Source organism: Bos taurus, chromosome 7, assembly GCF_002263795.3.
Source record: "Bos taurus isolate L1 Dominette 01449 registration number 42190680 breed Hereford chromosome 7, ARS-UCD2.0, whole genome shotgun sequence".
NCBI lineage: Eukaryota > Metazoa > Chordata > Mammalia > Artiodactyla > Bovidae > Bos > Bos taurus.
The window spans coordinates 5,843,747-5,858,275 of NC_037334.1; the positions used below are offsets into that span (position 1 = coordinate 5,843,747).

General features: G+C 52.2%; 1 protein-coding gene across 3 annotated transcripts; it reads left to right on the plus strand.

Annotated features, from left to right (window-relative positions):
• The first annotated feature begins 2,999 nt into the window (after positions 1-2,999).
• On the plus strand, positions 3,000-12,027 carry USHBP1 (USH1 protein network component harmonin binding protein 1). 3 transcript variants are annotated; one of them, XM_005208528.5, is made up of 13 exons: positions 3,000-3,043; positions 3,379-3,497; positions 3,592-3,740; positions 3,963-4,386; positions 7,386-7,511; positions 7,687-7,823; positions 7,997-8,137; positions 8,409-8,582; positions 9,194-9,443; positions 10,073-10,294; positions 11,052-11,158; positions 11,389-11,511; positions 11,767-12,027. In XM_005208528.5, the coding sequence occupies exons 2-13, from the start codon at positions 3,444-3,446 to the stop codon at positions 11,954-11,956; spliced, it is 2,097 nt and encodes a 698-aa protein (XP_005208585.2). In that variant the 5' UTR covers positions 3,000-3,043; positions 3,379-3,443; the 3' UTR covers positions 11,957-12,027. The 3 variants fall into 3 exon arrangements, with proteins under 3 accessions (XP_005208585.2, XP_005208586.2, NP_001070605.1); XM_005208529.5 differs by having other exon boundaries at positions 3,396-3,497; NM_001077137.1 differs by having other exon boundaries at positions 3,010-3,497.
• The last annotated feature ends 2,502 nt before the right edge of the window (positions 12,028-14,529 follow it).

Sequence of the window (14,529 nt, forward strand, 5' to 3'; positions counted from 1 at the left end):
TTTAGAAGAGGAGGGGCTGATTAGTGATTGATGAACTTGACCGAAACTCAGTGAGGGGAATTTTGCGGCAGAGGTGGGCGTGGTCCAGAACCCAAGGCCCCTCCCGATTATTTAAATCAGCTCCTTATTTTACAGATATTTGCAAAAATTACCAAGCCAGAACTATTTCAAGCCATCCTTCTTTTCTTCATGCACACTTCTCCCCTCAGCTCCATAACCACCTAAAAACTGAGCCTCAGTTTCTTGGTAAAATCTGTTAAGCCTGCCCACATCAGCTAAGCTCCGGTTCAAAGAGAGCCCGGAGGGGCTGTGTAAAATGAACCTTGAAGGATGGAGAATTTGCTGAAAAAACAAGAGGGGTAAGGTCATTCCAGGCAGAAGGAACTGCCTGGGCAACGGTCTGTAGGTTTTGAGGAGCTTTGGAGCTGTGAAAGTCTCTCATCAGCTAATGTAGCTGGAGCAGAGGCTAAGAGTGAGAATCTTTTTTTTTTTTTTTTTTAAGCAGGCCCGACCCTGCTTAGCTTCGGCGATCAGACGAGATCAGGCGCCTTCAGGCTGATATGGCCGGAACCAAGAGTGAGAATCTTAATGTTCACCCTCACGTCAGAAAATTGCCAACTTCTCTCGCTACGACTTTTGAGGGCACGGAGGCAGGAAGATTCAGCCTCGTAGAGTCTGTCAGTAGAACCAGAAAGGTTCAGACTACCCCAGGCTATGCACAGTATACATAAAAAGCACGAGAAAGGAAGGGGTGTTTCAGGCAATGGTTAAGGCATGGCCAAAGGCACCAGGGTGTGAGGGAATTAAAAAGCTTCAGCTGTTCATGGAAGAGGTTGTCGTGGCTAGAGACGGGAGTACACATTGGTGCCACCCGCAGGCATAATTTTGTTAAAGACCTTGAATGCCAAGCTGAAGAGCGTGAAATGTTTCCCAAGGGCAATGGGGGAGCCATGGAGGGTGTATGAACCAGGGAGGTGAACAGTGAGATGTCTGTCTCTGAGTCATGGGTGGGGAAGGGAGTGGAGGTGTGGGAGCCCTGGGAGGGAGCTGGGCTCGCATCCACGCTGGGGAGGAGAGGCTTGAGCTCTGACTATGGATGGAGATGAGGAAGAGGCCCTTTAGAGGTGGATGCAGGAAAAATGAGCAGGATGTAGGAATCATCTGGGATCTGAGGAATTCAGCATTTATGGAGGAGAAACATAGGAAGCAGAGATGGGGTGGTCAGAGAGGCAGTAGGGAACAAGGAGGGTGCCTTATGATTCAGTTCTCTGATGGTGCCTGCCCATATGCAAATTGGTTGTTAAAATGTCCATAACTCTGGTGTGTATATATATGTACATGTGTGTATATATGTGTGTATATGTATGTGTATGAGGAGGGCATGGCAACCCACTCCAGTATTCTTGCCTGGAGAATCCCCATGGACAGAGGAGCCTGCTGGGCTACAGTCCAAGGGCTCACAAAGAGTCAGACACGACTGAGTGACTAAGCACATATATGTATATATATATATATACACACACACATGTACATGTATACAATGTGTATATGTATATATATACTGGAATATTACTGAGCCACGAAACAGAATGACATTTGCAGCAACATAGATGGACCTGGAGATTATCATTCTACATGAAGCGAGTCAGACAAAGACAAATATATGATATCACTTATAATGCTGTTTAGTCGCTCAGTTGTGTCTGACTCTTTGTGACCCCATGGATTGTAGCCCACCAGGCTCCTCTGTCCCTGGGATTTTCCAGACAAGAATACTGGAGTGGGTTGCCATGTCCTCCTCCAGGGATATCACTTATATGTGGAATCTTAAAAAATGATACAAGGCTTCCCTGGTGGCTCAGTGGTAAAGAATCTGCCTGTCAATGCAGGAGAGATTGGTGCGATCTCTGGTCCAGGAAGATCGACATGCCATAGAGCAACTGAGCCCATGCTCCACAGCTGAGCCCATGCTCCACTGAGCCTGTGCTCTGGAGCCCAGGAGCCACAACTACTGAGCTCATGAGCTGCAACTACAGAAGCCTGTGTGCCTCAAAACTGCTCCGCAACAAGAGAAGCCATGGCAATGAGAAGCCCACTCACCTCAAATAGAGGAAAAAGTTGACGCAGCAGTGAAGACCCAGCATAGCCATAAATAAATAAATAAAATTTTTTTAATTTAAAAATAAAATACAAGGTGTGCAGTTAAATTTGGGGGAAAAATGATACAAATGATCTTATTTACAAAACAGAAATAGACTCACAGACATAAGAAAGCAAATTTATAGTTACCAAAGGGGAAGCGGGGGAGAGAAAAATTAGGAGTTGGAGATTATCAGGTACACACCATATACAATAAACAACGAGGACCTACATAATGCACAGGGAATTATATTCAGTATCTTGTAATCCTATAATGGAAAGAACCTGAGAAAGAATAAAAAAGAATTTGTAATGTTCTAAAAGAAAAGAATAAAAATAAAAAACTTTGCTGCATACCTGAAACTAATACAACATTGTAACTCAGCTATATTTCAGAAATTTTTTTTTTTGCTTTGAAACAAAACAAAAACCTCCCATGACACTGAAGGCAGACAAAGAAACTGAGGCTCAGAAGGGACCGTCGATTGCTCAGGGGTCCCAACCCCAGGTCTGTCTGTGACTTGGAGTGGAACGAGAACGCTGACACTGAAGGGACAGTCAGAGCAAAGAAGTTCCCAGGGAGGCCAGGTGAAGAGCATCAGCCCAGAGCGGTACTCTAGCTTCCAAGAAATAAAATCTAAGGGTCAGAGTTGGAGGAGCCATGGCCTTGGGAGCAGAGGCGAGGAGGGACTGACATCTCGGGAGCTGGCCTTGTGTCCTGTTGCTGGGGCTGGAGGAAGCCTCTGCCCTTGACGAGGAAACTACACAATAGCAAGTCACATGGCTGGGGATGGGGCTTCCTGTTTCCCGGCCCCTCCCATGCTGGCCTTGGCCAGCCCGAGCTTGAGCGGGCAGTGGCCAGAGTGACCCCAAGAATGTCGCAGGACTTGGTTTTCTGACCAAGGTACCCCCCAGGAGGATAGGGGAGTAGAGCGGGCTGAGGGCACCAAATCCCAGGATTAGAATCTATGGTTCAGGAGAGCCCTGGGGAGGAGAGAGGACTGTTGAATTCCTCCCAAACCCGGATAGGGGAGGGAGGGCAGCAAAGAGAGAGAGGAAAATAAAGGAGACAGAAAAGAAGAGATTAGGGCAACCTTGAGAGGTAGTGAGCTGACCATCAGGGGAGGCATTCAAATGTGCCAAATCCACATTGATAACTCAAGATCCCTTTGGAGAAGTGAAATCAGTGCCCATTTCCCAGAAGAGGAAATTGAGGTTGTCATTTGCTTTGATCTGAAGTCAGGTTGTGGTTTTAGCGGGTGAGGATAAAGGAGGATTCAGAAGACACTGATTTCTGGATAACAATGAGTGCCAGGGCCACACGGCCCCGAAGCCGGCGAGGGAGACACGCTTTGCCCGTAAGTGTTCCCCCTTCCTGCCACACCCAACCCTGCAAGACTCCAGCACCCAGATCTGCTTGGCTCAGAGCTCAGCCCTGGGGATCATTTGTAGGGTGAGCTGGACCCTGTGGCAGAGAGTTCAGAGGAGGCTGAGGCAGCCAGTGGGAGCTCTGAGCCGGGCCCTGTGGCATCTCAAGATAGCACCAAGCTGGAACTGTTGGGCCCTGAGGTGGAGGTCAAAGGGCAGGGCTTGGAGAGCAGGTAAGGCCCACTTGGTCTGTGTCCCCCACTGCAGGCCTGGCACATCTTTCCGACCCACAGATGTTTTTTATGTCCCTCCCTGACACACACATGCCATGTCTCCCATTGCCCTTGGCCTGACTTTCAAGGCCCTGCAGCCCTAGCCTTGTTACGAACCCTCTGTGTGTTAGCTACCCCAGATGACCCCATTTCCAGAAATTTCCATCTCTCACCTCTTCACAGGACTGACAAAGAAGTTGATGGGGACTCTAGCAGGGGACCAGCCCCAGCCCCTGAGGGGCGGCCCTGTGAGGAAACCCACCAGGCCCCAGAGGCAGCCCCACAGGATGGGGAGGGCGTCCCCTCTGGACCTGATATATTTCAGACTCTCCAGCAAGCGCTGAGCTCTCTGGAAGCAGCCGCTGCTGCCTGGCGCCACCGGCCCCCAAACTGTCCTGGGCCAGTGGAGGCAAAGGATGGAAGCGAGGGGGCACCAAAGCCCTGCTTGGAGCAAGAGGGGGCTGGGAGTTGCCAGCGGGAGGCAGCCCGATTGGCTGAAAGGAACGCCTGGCTGCGTTTGGCCTTGGGCAGCCGGGAGGATGAGCTGATCCGCACACAGAAGTTCCTGCAGGCCTTCCAGGCTGAGAAGGAGATGCTGCAGAGAGAGGTGAGTAGGGCAGGGCTGCCTCCCAGGGATCCCTGGTGGGAGGGAGGCAGGCCTGGCAGAAGACACATTGAATCATTTGTTCATTTGTGAAGATTTTTTTTGAGCTTTGACTTGCCTTGCTGTTGTTCAGTCGCTTAGTCGTGTCCAACTCTTTGCAATCCCATGGACTGCAGCATTCCAGGCTTCTCTGTCTTTCAGCATCTCCCAGAGTTTGCTCAAACTTATGTCCATTGAGTCGGTGATGCTATCTAACCATCTCATCCTCTGTCACCCTCTTCTCCTCCTGCCTTCAATCTTTCCCAGCATCAGGGTCGTTTCCAATGAGTCGGCTCTTTGTATCAGATGGCCAAAGTATTCAACTTCAGCATTAGTCCTTCCAATGAGTATTCAGGGCTGATTTCTTTTAGGATTGACTGGTTTGATCTCCTTGCTGTCCAAGGAATTCTCAAGAGTCTTTTCCAACACCACAGTTCAAAAGCATCAATTCTTTGGCGCTCAGCTTTCCTTATGGTCCAACTCTCATATCCATAATTGACTACTGGAAAAACCATAGCTTGACTATATGGACCTTTGTCCACAACCCCAAAGAGACAAAGATCCCTTGCAACTTTAGTTAAGAGGATCAGAGAGGCCCACCGAAGAAATGACACTTGAATAAAGACCACAAGGAGGCAAGGAAGGAACCATGTAAGGAACTGGGGAAGAGCATTTTAGGCAAAAGGAACAGTATATGCAAAGGCTGGAGGTTGGAGTGTGATTAGTGTGTTCAAGAAACAGTGAGGAGGCCAGTATAGGGCTGAGCAGGCGGAGACAAGTGTACCGAGGTGTTGGGAGCGGATCCCGGAGGGCCTTGTGGGCCTCAAGGAGGATTTGAACCTTTGCTCTGAGTGAGGTGGGAGGCACGGAGAGCTCTGAGCAAACAAAGGTGGAGACCTAATGCAGGTGCTCACAGGCGCCCTCTGGCGACTTTGGGAGGAACAGCTTGTGGGGGGAAAAGGTGGAATCTTGGCCATCCAGGAGGCGGCAACGTTGTGGAGACTGTGAGAACTGGGCAGATTGAGGGGAATGCTGAAGATGGAGCTGGCAGGTGGGATGTTAAAGCTAGAGAGGGGCTGAGGACGAGACCTGGACTGGGCGCCTTAGAGACTGGAAGTGAGACGTAGGGAGCCTGTGGGAGGGGCAGGTTTGGAGGAAGGGAGACCAGAGCTCTTAGGCCTTAATCAGCTCAAGATGCCATGAGCCACCCACATGGGGTCATTAAAGGGACAGTTTTACGTCTGAGTCCAGAGCCCAGGTGATGTCAGGGCAGGAGGGACACAGATGGTGAGACCTGGGCTGCGGAAGCCCAGCGCAAGGAGTGGAGCCCATTTTTCAGCTGGGAAAGAGAAGTCTTTTTTAAAAAAATTTTACTTCCCTGACCCCTCCCCCCAAACTCTGGCAACCACCAACATGTTCCCTGTATCTGTGAGTTCAGTTTTTTAAAATTTGAACCTATCATCTATCTGTGCCCTGCTGCATGGCTTGTGGGATCTCGGTTCCTGACCAGGGGTTGAACCCCAGGCCACAGCAGTAAAAGCACCAAGTCCTAACCACTGGGTCACCAGGGAACTCCCTTGTTTTATTTTAGACTCCACTTATAAGTGAGATCATGTACTACTTGTCTTTGTCTGGCTGACTTAGTTCACTTAGCATGGTGCCTTTAAGGTCCTTCTGTGTGCGTGCTAAGTCACTTCAGTCGTGTCCAACTCTTTGTGACCCCATGGACTGTAGCCCACCAGGTTCCTCTGTCCATGGAATTCTCCAAGCAAGAATACTGGAGTGAGTTGCCATTTCCTCCTCCAGGGGATCTTCCCGACCCAGGGATCGAACCCACGTCTCCTGCGGCTCCTACACTAAGGTCCTTCTATATTGTCCCAAATGGCAAGATTCCTATTTTACAGATGAATAATATTTAATTCTAAAAGTATACTTACTACATCTTATCCATTTATCCATCAGTGGACACTTAGGTTGCTTCTGTGTCTTGGCTCTTGTAAATAATGCTGCAATGAATGTGCGGGTACAGATGTCTTTTCGAGTTAGCATTTCGGTTTCCTTCAGAGAAATACCCAGAAATGGAATTGCTGTATCATATAGTTGTTCTATTTTTACTTTTTTGAGGAACTGCCATACTTTTTTCCATAGTGATTGTACCCATTTACATTCTCAACAACAGTGCATGAAGGTTCCCTTTTCTCCACATCTTCGCCTACACTTATCTTTTGCGTTCTTTTTTTGTTTTGGTCATGCCACTCAGTAAGGCATGCAAGATCTTAGTTCCCCCGACCAGTGATCAAACCCTTGCTTCCTGCAGTGGAAGCACGGAGTCCTAACCACTGGACTTCCAGAGAAGTCCCTTTCTTGGCTTTTTGATGCTTTCCATTCTAACTGATGTAAGGTGGTATCTCATTGTGGTTTTGATTTGCATTTTCCTAAGGATTAGTGAGGTTTCCCCAGTGGCTCAGCAGTAAAGAATCAGCCTGCAATGCAGGAGCCACAGGAGACATGGGTTCAATCTCTGGGTCTGGAAGATCCCCTGGAGGAGAGCATGGCAACCCACTCCAATATATTTTCTTTTTTTTTTGCCTGGAGAATCCCATGGACTCTCATGCCAGAGGATCCTGGCAGGCTACAGTCCATAGGGTCGCAAAGAGTCAGACACGACTGAAGTGACTGAGCATGCACGCATGCAAAGATTAGTGATGATGAGCATCTTTTCATGTACCCGTTGGACATCTGGAAAGAGAAGTCTTGATTCAGGGACTGCATGACTGAATGGCTGACCAAGTCATGGCTGAATGACTTGCCCAAGGTTGTACAAGAAGCTATTTGGCAGGATGAGAATCTGGGGGGTCCTACCTTCCAGCTAGTGCTCTTGCCACTGCTCCAAGAACAGGTCTTAGGGAAGAATAGCAGGTGGTTGGAGCCACCCCAGTCTTACACTCCCCATTTCCCCACAGGTCCAGGAGCTGCAGGATTCCCTGCTGAGGCTGGAGCCCTTTTCACCTCCTTCCTGTGACCAAGCAGGTGGCTCAGGTAGTGGTTCCAGCAGCTCTGGGGCTGATGGAGAGACCTGGGGCTCACAGGTGAGTGTGTGAAGCTAAAAACCATGGTCTGTTTCAGATCCTTAGGATTTGGGGCCATGAGACTCAAATCCTGGTCATGTGATCCAATAGCCTCGGGGATTGCAAAAGGCCTAAACCCATGATGCTGGGCTCTCAATGAAAATTCTGGGTGAATCAAGTCACCCCTTTTTGACAGGATCCCTTCTCCCGGGCTCACCCCCTGCTCCGGCGCCTGCAGAGTGATTCCAGCACCCAGATGCTTGGGTCCCTCCCAACCCAGCCCCTTGCGCCTGAGATGCACATCATGGAAGCCCAGATGGAGAAACTCCGAGGGTAAGAGTCACAAATGCTGAGCTCATAAGGGCACTGGTGCCGCCCAGCTGGGATATAAAGCCAAGAGTCTGGAGCTGGAGTGGGGGTGGGGTGGGGAAGGGTGGAAATCCATGGTGTCCTAACTGCCCTTCAAAGTCATTCACTTTTCCCTTTTCCCCCACCTCCGGAGGCAGGAACATTGAGAAGCTCAAATGCTTCAACCGTCTGCTGTCAGCTGTGCTCCAGGAGTACAAGGGCCGGTGTGAGGGCCTCAGCATGCAGCTGGGCCAGCAGGAGGCTGAGGCCACCGCGCTGCGTCTAGCCTTGCAGTATAGGTCAGTGCACCCCACCCACGACTCACTGCCTGGGAAGGAAATGGATATCCTCAAAGGACAGTCCTACTTCCCAGAGAGAAACAGAGCCCTCTCTGAAAAGTATTTGCCCTTGCCGTGGAAATTAACTTAAGCCAATTTCCGTCCCAGAGTGCTGAAGGAATTTACAAACTCCCAGGGTTGGGGTTAGGAGGAGGAGTGACAGTTCCAAGTGGGGATATCACCTACGTAGCAGGACGGGTATGCTGGAGTGCTCAGAACTGCTGTCCCACAGTGAACACTGTGAGGAGGCATATAGCGCCTTACTCACTCTCCGGGAGGCAGACTCAGGAGCTGGAAAAGAAGCCTTCGTGGATGACTTGGAGGCAGCTGAGAAGGAAGCTCAGAGGCTCCTAGTCCAAGAGAAGGCTGCCATGGATGGAGTGACACTGCAGGATCCATATCCAAGGTGCCCTTGGGAACCCTGGGGACTGGGTGGGCCAGTGAGTGGGGCTCTGGTTGCAGAATGGGGCTCCCAGAACTGGCCCTATATTGGGGGTTGGCATTAGGCCTGCTGGAGTTGGCTGTTTTCTACTCAACAAAGTTGACATGGTGGTGACAGCCATTGGGGTTGGTATAGGACCCAACCAGGGTGGCATGAATATGGATAGTGGTGCCCACTGATTAGGTGGTATGATGGTACTTAATGGGGTTGGCATGATGATGGTACCCATAGGGGTTGTCATAATGCTGCATAACAGGGTTGGCAGGTTGAGCAGTGTTGCTCATTGAGTTGGTGTGATGGCTTCCCTGTGATGGTGTGAGTGACTGTGCCCATTGGCATGGTGGCTTTCATTCATCATTCATCACTGATGAATGATCATCAGTGGGCTGATGTTGCCTGTTTGGGTTTACATTATGGTGCCCACCATGTTAGTTTGACCATGCCTACCACAGATGGCCTTGGAAGGAACCGTCATGGTCAGTAAGATGGAAGATGACAAAGCCCACCAGGATTGCCATGAAGTTAGCGTAGCCATGCTGAGCAGAGTTCACACAGGCCTCTTCTGTCTTCCGTAGTCCCGAAGGCAGCAGTGTGGATAAGCCCACCTCACAGGAGGTAGCTTCCCAGCTCCAGGGCTATGTTCAGCGTCTCCAGGAACGCCGTGCTCTGGTGAAGATTCCCTCCGAGCCTGGCTCCACCTGGGTGCCCATATCTACCGTGCCCCATGCAGAAGCCATGGTGCAGGCCATTCTGGGGACCCAGCCTGGCCCAGCCCTACCCCGGTTGGAGAAGATGCAGATCCAGCAGGACCTGGCGGCCACACGGGTACACATGGGCTGTGGTCACTGTGTCAATCTTTCCTGGTGGGACCAAATCCTTTGCTGAGTCTGAGTGAGATGCAATTAGGGGACCAAATAGTAAGGAAGAGTTTTGCTGGATATTGTTTGAAATTTGTAACCTGGCATGAAAGAGCTGGGGGCTTTTCTGGTGACTCAGGTGGTAAAGAATCCGCCTGCCAATGCAAGAGACATGAGTTTGATCCCTGGGTCGGGATGATCCCCTGGAGAAGGGAATGGCACCCCACTCCAGTAGTCTTGCCTGGAGAATTCCATGGACAGAGGAGCCTGGCGGGCTACAGTTCATGGGGTTGCAAAAGAGTCAGACATGACTGAGCAGCTATCACACACATCAAAGAGCTGAGGTTCTGAATTTGGAGAAACTCCAGACGCTACCATTGAGTTTCTACTTGACTTTGTCTAAGACACTTGCTGTCTCTGAATGGCTATTTCTACAGCTGTAGTTTTTTATGGAAGGATTTTTCCTATCATGCAAGATCAAGGTAAGGGTTAGGATTCTTGCCTGAGCAGCCCTCAGTGGGCACCTCTTAGAGGCTCAGTTTTCTCAACAGTTGACCTTCAAGGCACAAATTTTCTACCCTCTCCTTGGTCTCTCAGGAGACTCTAGAGGACCTGATGCTGCAGCTACAGCTGGTGCGGCGGGAAAAGCGGGCTCTGGAACTGCGGGAGGCTGCCCTCCGAGCCCAGGGCCCAGCCCACGTGCTCCTGCTGGAGCAGCTGCGCTGGGAGCGGGCACAGCTTCGGACTGGCGAGGCCAACAGCAGTGGTGGAGACAGCAGTGGAGGTGGGAGCACTGGAGATGAAGAGGAGTGGCCCCAGGTGAGTGACCCTGCCTTGGCCTGGTAGGGATAGCAGTATACTACTGGATATGTGGTCCTGGTTAATCCTAGCCTCCTTGGAGCCTCAGTTTCCATTTCTGCACCAAAAAAAGGAGTTGAATGGTAAAAATGCATGTGAAAGTTCACGCTTGTACTTCGGAGTTTCTTTCTTTGAGAGCATTGAGCCCAATAAGCCCCAAGGGATTTAGTGTCTTCCAGTCACACCTGTCCCTTCTACTTCCCACCCCCAGGCTATTCATACTCCCCGTTTCCCACTCCAACAGCTCCAGGTCATGCTTCATATTTTCCTAAATTTTGGCTCCAGCTTACTCCCTGAGGCTTTCCTTCTTGCCCCTACTGTCTAATCATATCTATCCTCTGTTTTAAAGCCTTAGAGGCGTCTGGAACCCTCCTTTGAATCATCTCTTCTACCTCCATGCCTTTCTAAGTGCTATGCCCCTGCCAGGAACACCAGTCACTTTCCTCTTTATCTAAGTCCTTGACTTCCTACAGGTCTGAGGTTGGACATCACCTCCTCTAGGAAGTCCCTGTGAACTGCCTGAAAATGAGATCTCTTGTTATTTATTTCCCTTGTTAGGGAACAACTGTATCCTTATTGGGGTATCTCATAAGACTGGGGGCTCTGTAAGAGCAGGGACTGTAGCCACCACAGTCTGTGATGACTTCAGTGTCCAGCTTGGGCTGAACACACTCTCAGCCTAGGTCAATGTCACTACCCTCCCTTCTGCCTCCCTCAGGGTCCTCCTGCTGTCCCTGGTGGCAGCAGGGGTATTGATGGAGGCCAAGTGAGCAAAATGCAGGACCCCGAAGAATTGACCCAGGAACTGTCAGCATCACTGACTCGGTGTGTGCCTGGGTACTGTGCTGGGATGTGTGTGGCCTGGGTACTGTGCTGGGGTGTGTTTGGCCTGGGTGGGGGTAATATGTGAGAGCCCACTGGGGTGTTGTGTACAGTGGAGGACCGGGTGTACAGTTGTATTCACATGGAAACATCTTGGGCAGGTGGGTGGGAGTGGGGAAGGCAGACAGGAGTGGCTATGTCTGTGAGCTCCTCTCTCTCCACCCTTGTACCAGGGCTCTGGGGCTGCGGGAGCAGCTGCAGTCTCTGCGGGAAGAGCTAGAAGAGGTGGCTCGGAAGGGACGAGCCAGACGTGCTCAGAGTGCTGAGCTGAACAGTGATTTATGCAAAGCTCACAGGTGGGTCTCTCTGTGTAACCTCAGAGGCATCCCTGGCTCTCTCTGGGCCACAGCTTCCCCCCGTAAGGTGGGTGGCAGGTTCAATCCATTCCACACCTCCTCTGGTGCCTGATGTGTGTCAGCCCCTGCTGAGTGATGCTGGGACCCCCGGAAGATCCAATCTCAAAGACTTCCTGTCTGGGGCTGGGAGTACATAGCCCTTGTCTTGGGTGGAATGGGGGGCTGTTTCCTGGCTCAGCCTCCTTCTCCCTTCAGCACCTTGGTCATGGCCTTCCGAGGTGCCCACCGGAAGCAAGAAGAGCAACGGCGGAAGCTGGAGCAGCAGATGACACTAATGGAAGCCCGACAGGCAGAGGAGCTGGCAGTGCTAGAAGCCACCGCAAGGGCCCTAGAGAGGTCCAGACTTCCCTGCCCGCCTTCGCGGCCTGGGGAGACCTTTCTCTAGGCCCTACTCTGGCTGTGTCTGGACATGCCAGATAGTTGTGCTAGGTCACATCATAAACTGTTCTGGAGTGACATTGTGTCCTGTGGCATGACTTTGCATGTTGAGGCATGTTCTGCGTGATGAGGGCTGATATACCTGAGTGTCTGGGGTTTGATGGGGAGAGGGCTGGCATTTGAGAAAGACACTGTATCTTTGGTCTGACCCCACGTGGCATGCGAAAAGACGTCAGAAGGATCATGGCAGAAGCAACTTGGGCTGTGGAGACAGGATTCCCATGACTGGCTGGGGGCATTCAGGGTTCAGTGAGGTTACATAGCCAGAGCTGAAATTCCAACCCTTATCTGTCTCCAGAAGCCAAGCAACGTGTCTACTGGGGCAGGGCACACTTTCCCCTGCCCGCCTGCTTCCCAAGGAAATGCTAGGTTTGTTCTGAAGGATATTCCCGAGAGGAAGATACCCATAACCCAGAAGGAAGACTGAGGCCTGAACAGTTCAGCATGTGAAATATTAGCTGGAAGAGCACTGATCCCTGAGTGGAGGGAGGGGGAAGGGGGAATCAGAGGTGGCCTTAGAACTTGCATTCAAAGAATGTGGCGCTAAGGTAAAGGGCTTTAGGGTGGTGAGCAAAGGGAAGAAACTCTGCAAGTGAGAGATCTCAGGGGCGTTATACAGTTGTTGTTGAGGAACTCAGGTTTGCTAACTATGGGCAAAGAAGTACACTGCCCTAGAGCGTCTGGATGGCTCTTGGCCAGTCTGAAAAGTTGCCAGTTTCACCTGCATGAGATGGGAGCTCTGGGAGGTGCCAGTGTCAGATTAATAGCAGGCAAGTGATTAGCATCTTATTTACATAGGCAACGCCCCCTGCCCTTCCAGAGGAGTCTGGCAGAGTTGGGAAAGGGGGTTAGGCTCGACACAGACGCCCCGGATTAGTGGCCAGCTGCCCCCTCCTGGGTGGTAGCTGAAATTCAAGACGCGGATTAGATAGATTTTCATTCCCAGCCTGGTGGGGGTGAGGTTCGTGGCGGGGGGGCGGGGGGGGGGGTTCCAGGCAGCACCTGTGCAGGTGTGTGCGCGGCGCGGCTGCCTCTCCCGGCAGGGCAAGGCTGACCTGAGGTCGGCGCTAGTCAGCCGCCGAGACTCAACCTGGTCCTCCTCAACCTGGATCCACAGGAGCCTCGGGCCAGCGCTGGGGGCTGGTGACCTTCGAACCATAAGCACAATCTCCGGACCGAGGCAGGCTTTGCAGAAAGCAGGGAAACTCAGGCGGGCAAGGTCGCCCGTAGCCCGGCAGAGGACCCGACTGTACGACCCTCTTGTCCGTTTCCCCGAGTCTCACTAGGTTGCCCGTGGCGGAGGGTCGGGGGTGGGGTGGGGTGGGGCCGGGAGGAAGCAAGGTCACCTGTTGGAAGGTGGGGAAGGAGTTCGCCCCGGCGGTGGGGGCGGGAGCTGAGGTCGCCGTTGGGGGGCGGGGGCAGGTTCCCAGGCCACCGGGAGCCGGGTCTTGCTGTTCCCACGGGTGCCCCGCAGCAGATGGGCCCAGGCCTCTTTGTCCCTGGTCGCGGCCTCTGCAAGGTCAAATGTCACCGCGGGGCCGCGGGCAGGGGTCAGGTGGGCGGGGCCGGACCTCAGCACTATCCCTCGACCCGGGCCTCCAGGGGCTGCGGGGGCTATAGAGCTCCTGGGCGGAGGCGGGGCAGCCCCCCTGAAAGGTTGGATCACCTCGAGGTTCCGCAATCTGTGGCATACCTTCTTCCAATCTGCCCCCGGACCCCTCCCCTAGGCTTGTGTCCCTCAAACTCTAGTTCCCTGTCCCCTCCCTTCTCCGAGCCCCCTCTGACTCCTTGAGCCTTCTTTTCCTTACAAGTCTCTGGCTCTCATCTCTGAGACACCCACCTCCACGTCCGCCCCCATCGAGGATACTAAACAGTTCAGACCAGGGACCTAAGACACCCATTGTCACCCCAAATACCCAGCTAGCGCCTCCCATTCCTGGGCCGCCGAACCAAAGTGTCCTCTCTCTTTAAAAAAAAAAAAAAATTTGGTTGCCCCGGGTCATGGTTGCTGCATGCGTGATCTTTACTTGGGACATCTGAGATCTTAATTCCCTGACCAGGGATCAACCCCATGTCCCCTGCAGTGGAAGCACGGAGCCCTAACCACTGGACTGTCAGGACCTAAAGCATCCTCTTTAACCATTCAAGTCCAACGCAGGTTATGGGGCAGAGAACTCCACTCTAGTCAGACCCTTGGAAAGTCCTTCCTCATGTCTAACCCTAGTGCTTCTTGCTTTCTGTACTTGCTAAAACGTTCCCCCCCCCCCCCGCCCCCCACCTCATACCCAGCCACACCCTCCCCAGGAGGTCCAGAGGCCCAGGGCTGGGCATCCATTGCCTGGCTTCTCCAGAACCTTGGTATCCTGTTAACTGCAGCAAGATCTCCAAACATCTCCAGCCCTTGTCAGGGAGGATGCCCCTCAGACATCAACTGGAGAGGGGGATGGCTTTTCTCAAGGACCCTTCCTGAGAGAGGAGGGTGTAGGGGCCGGTGGGGGCAGAGGACCTTTCTCTCCTGCC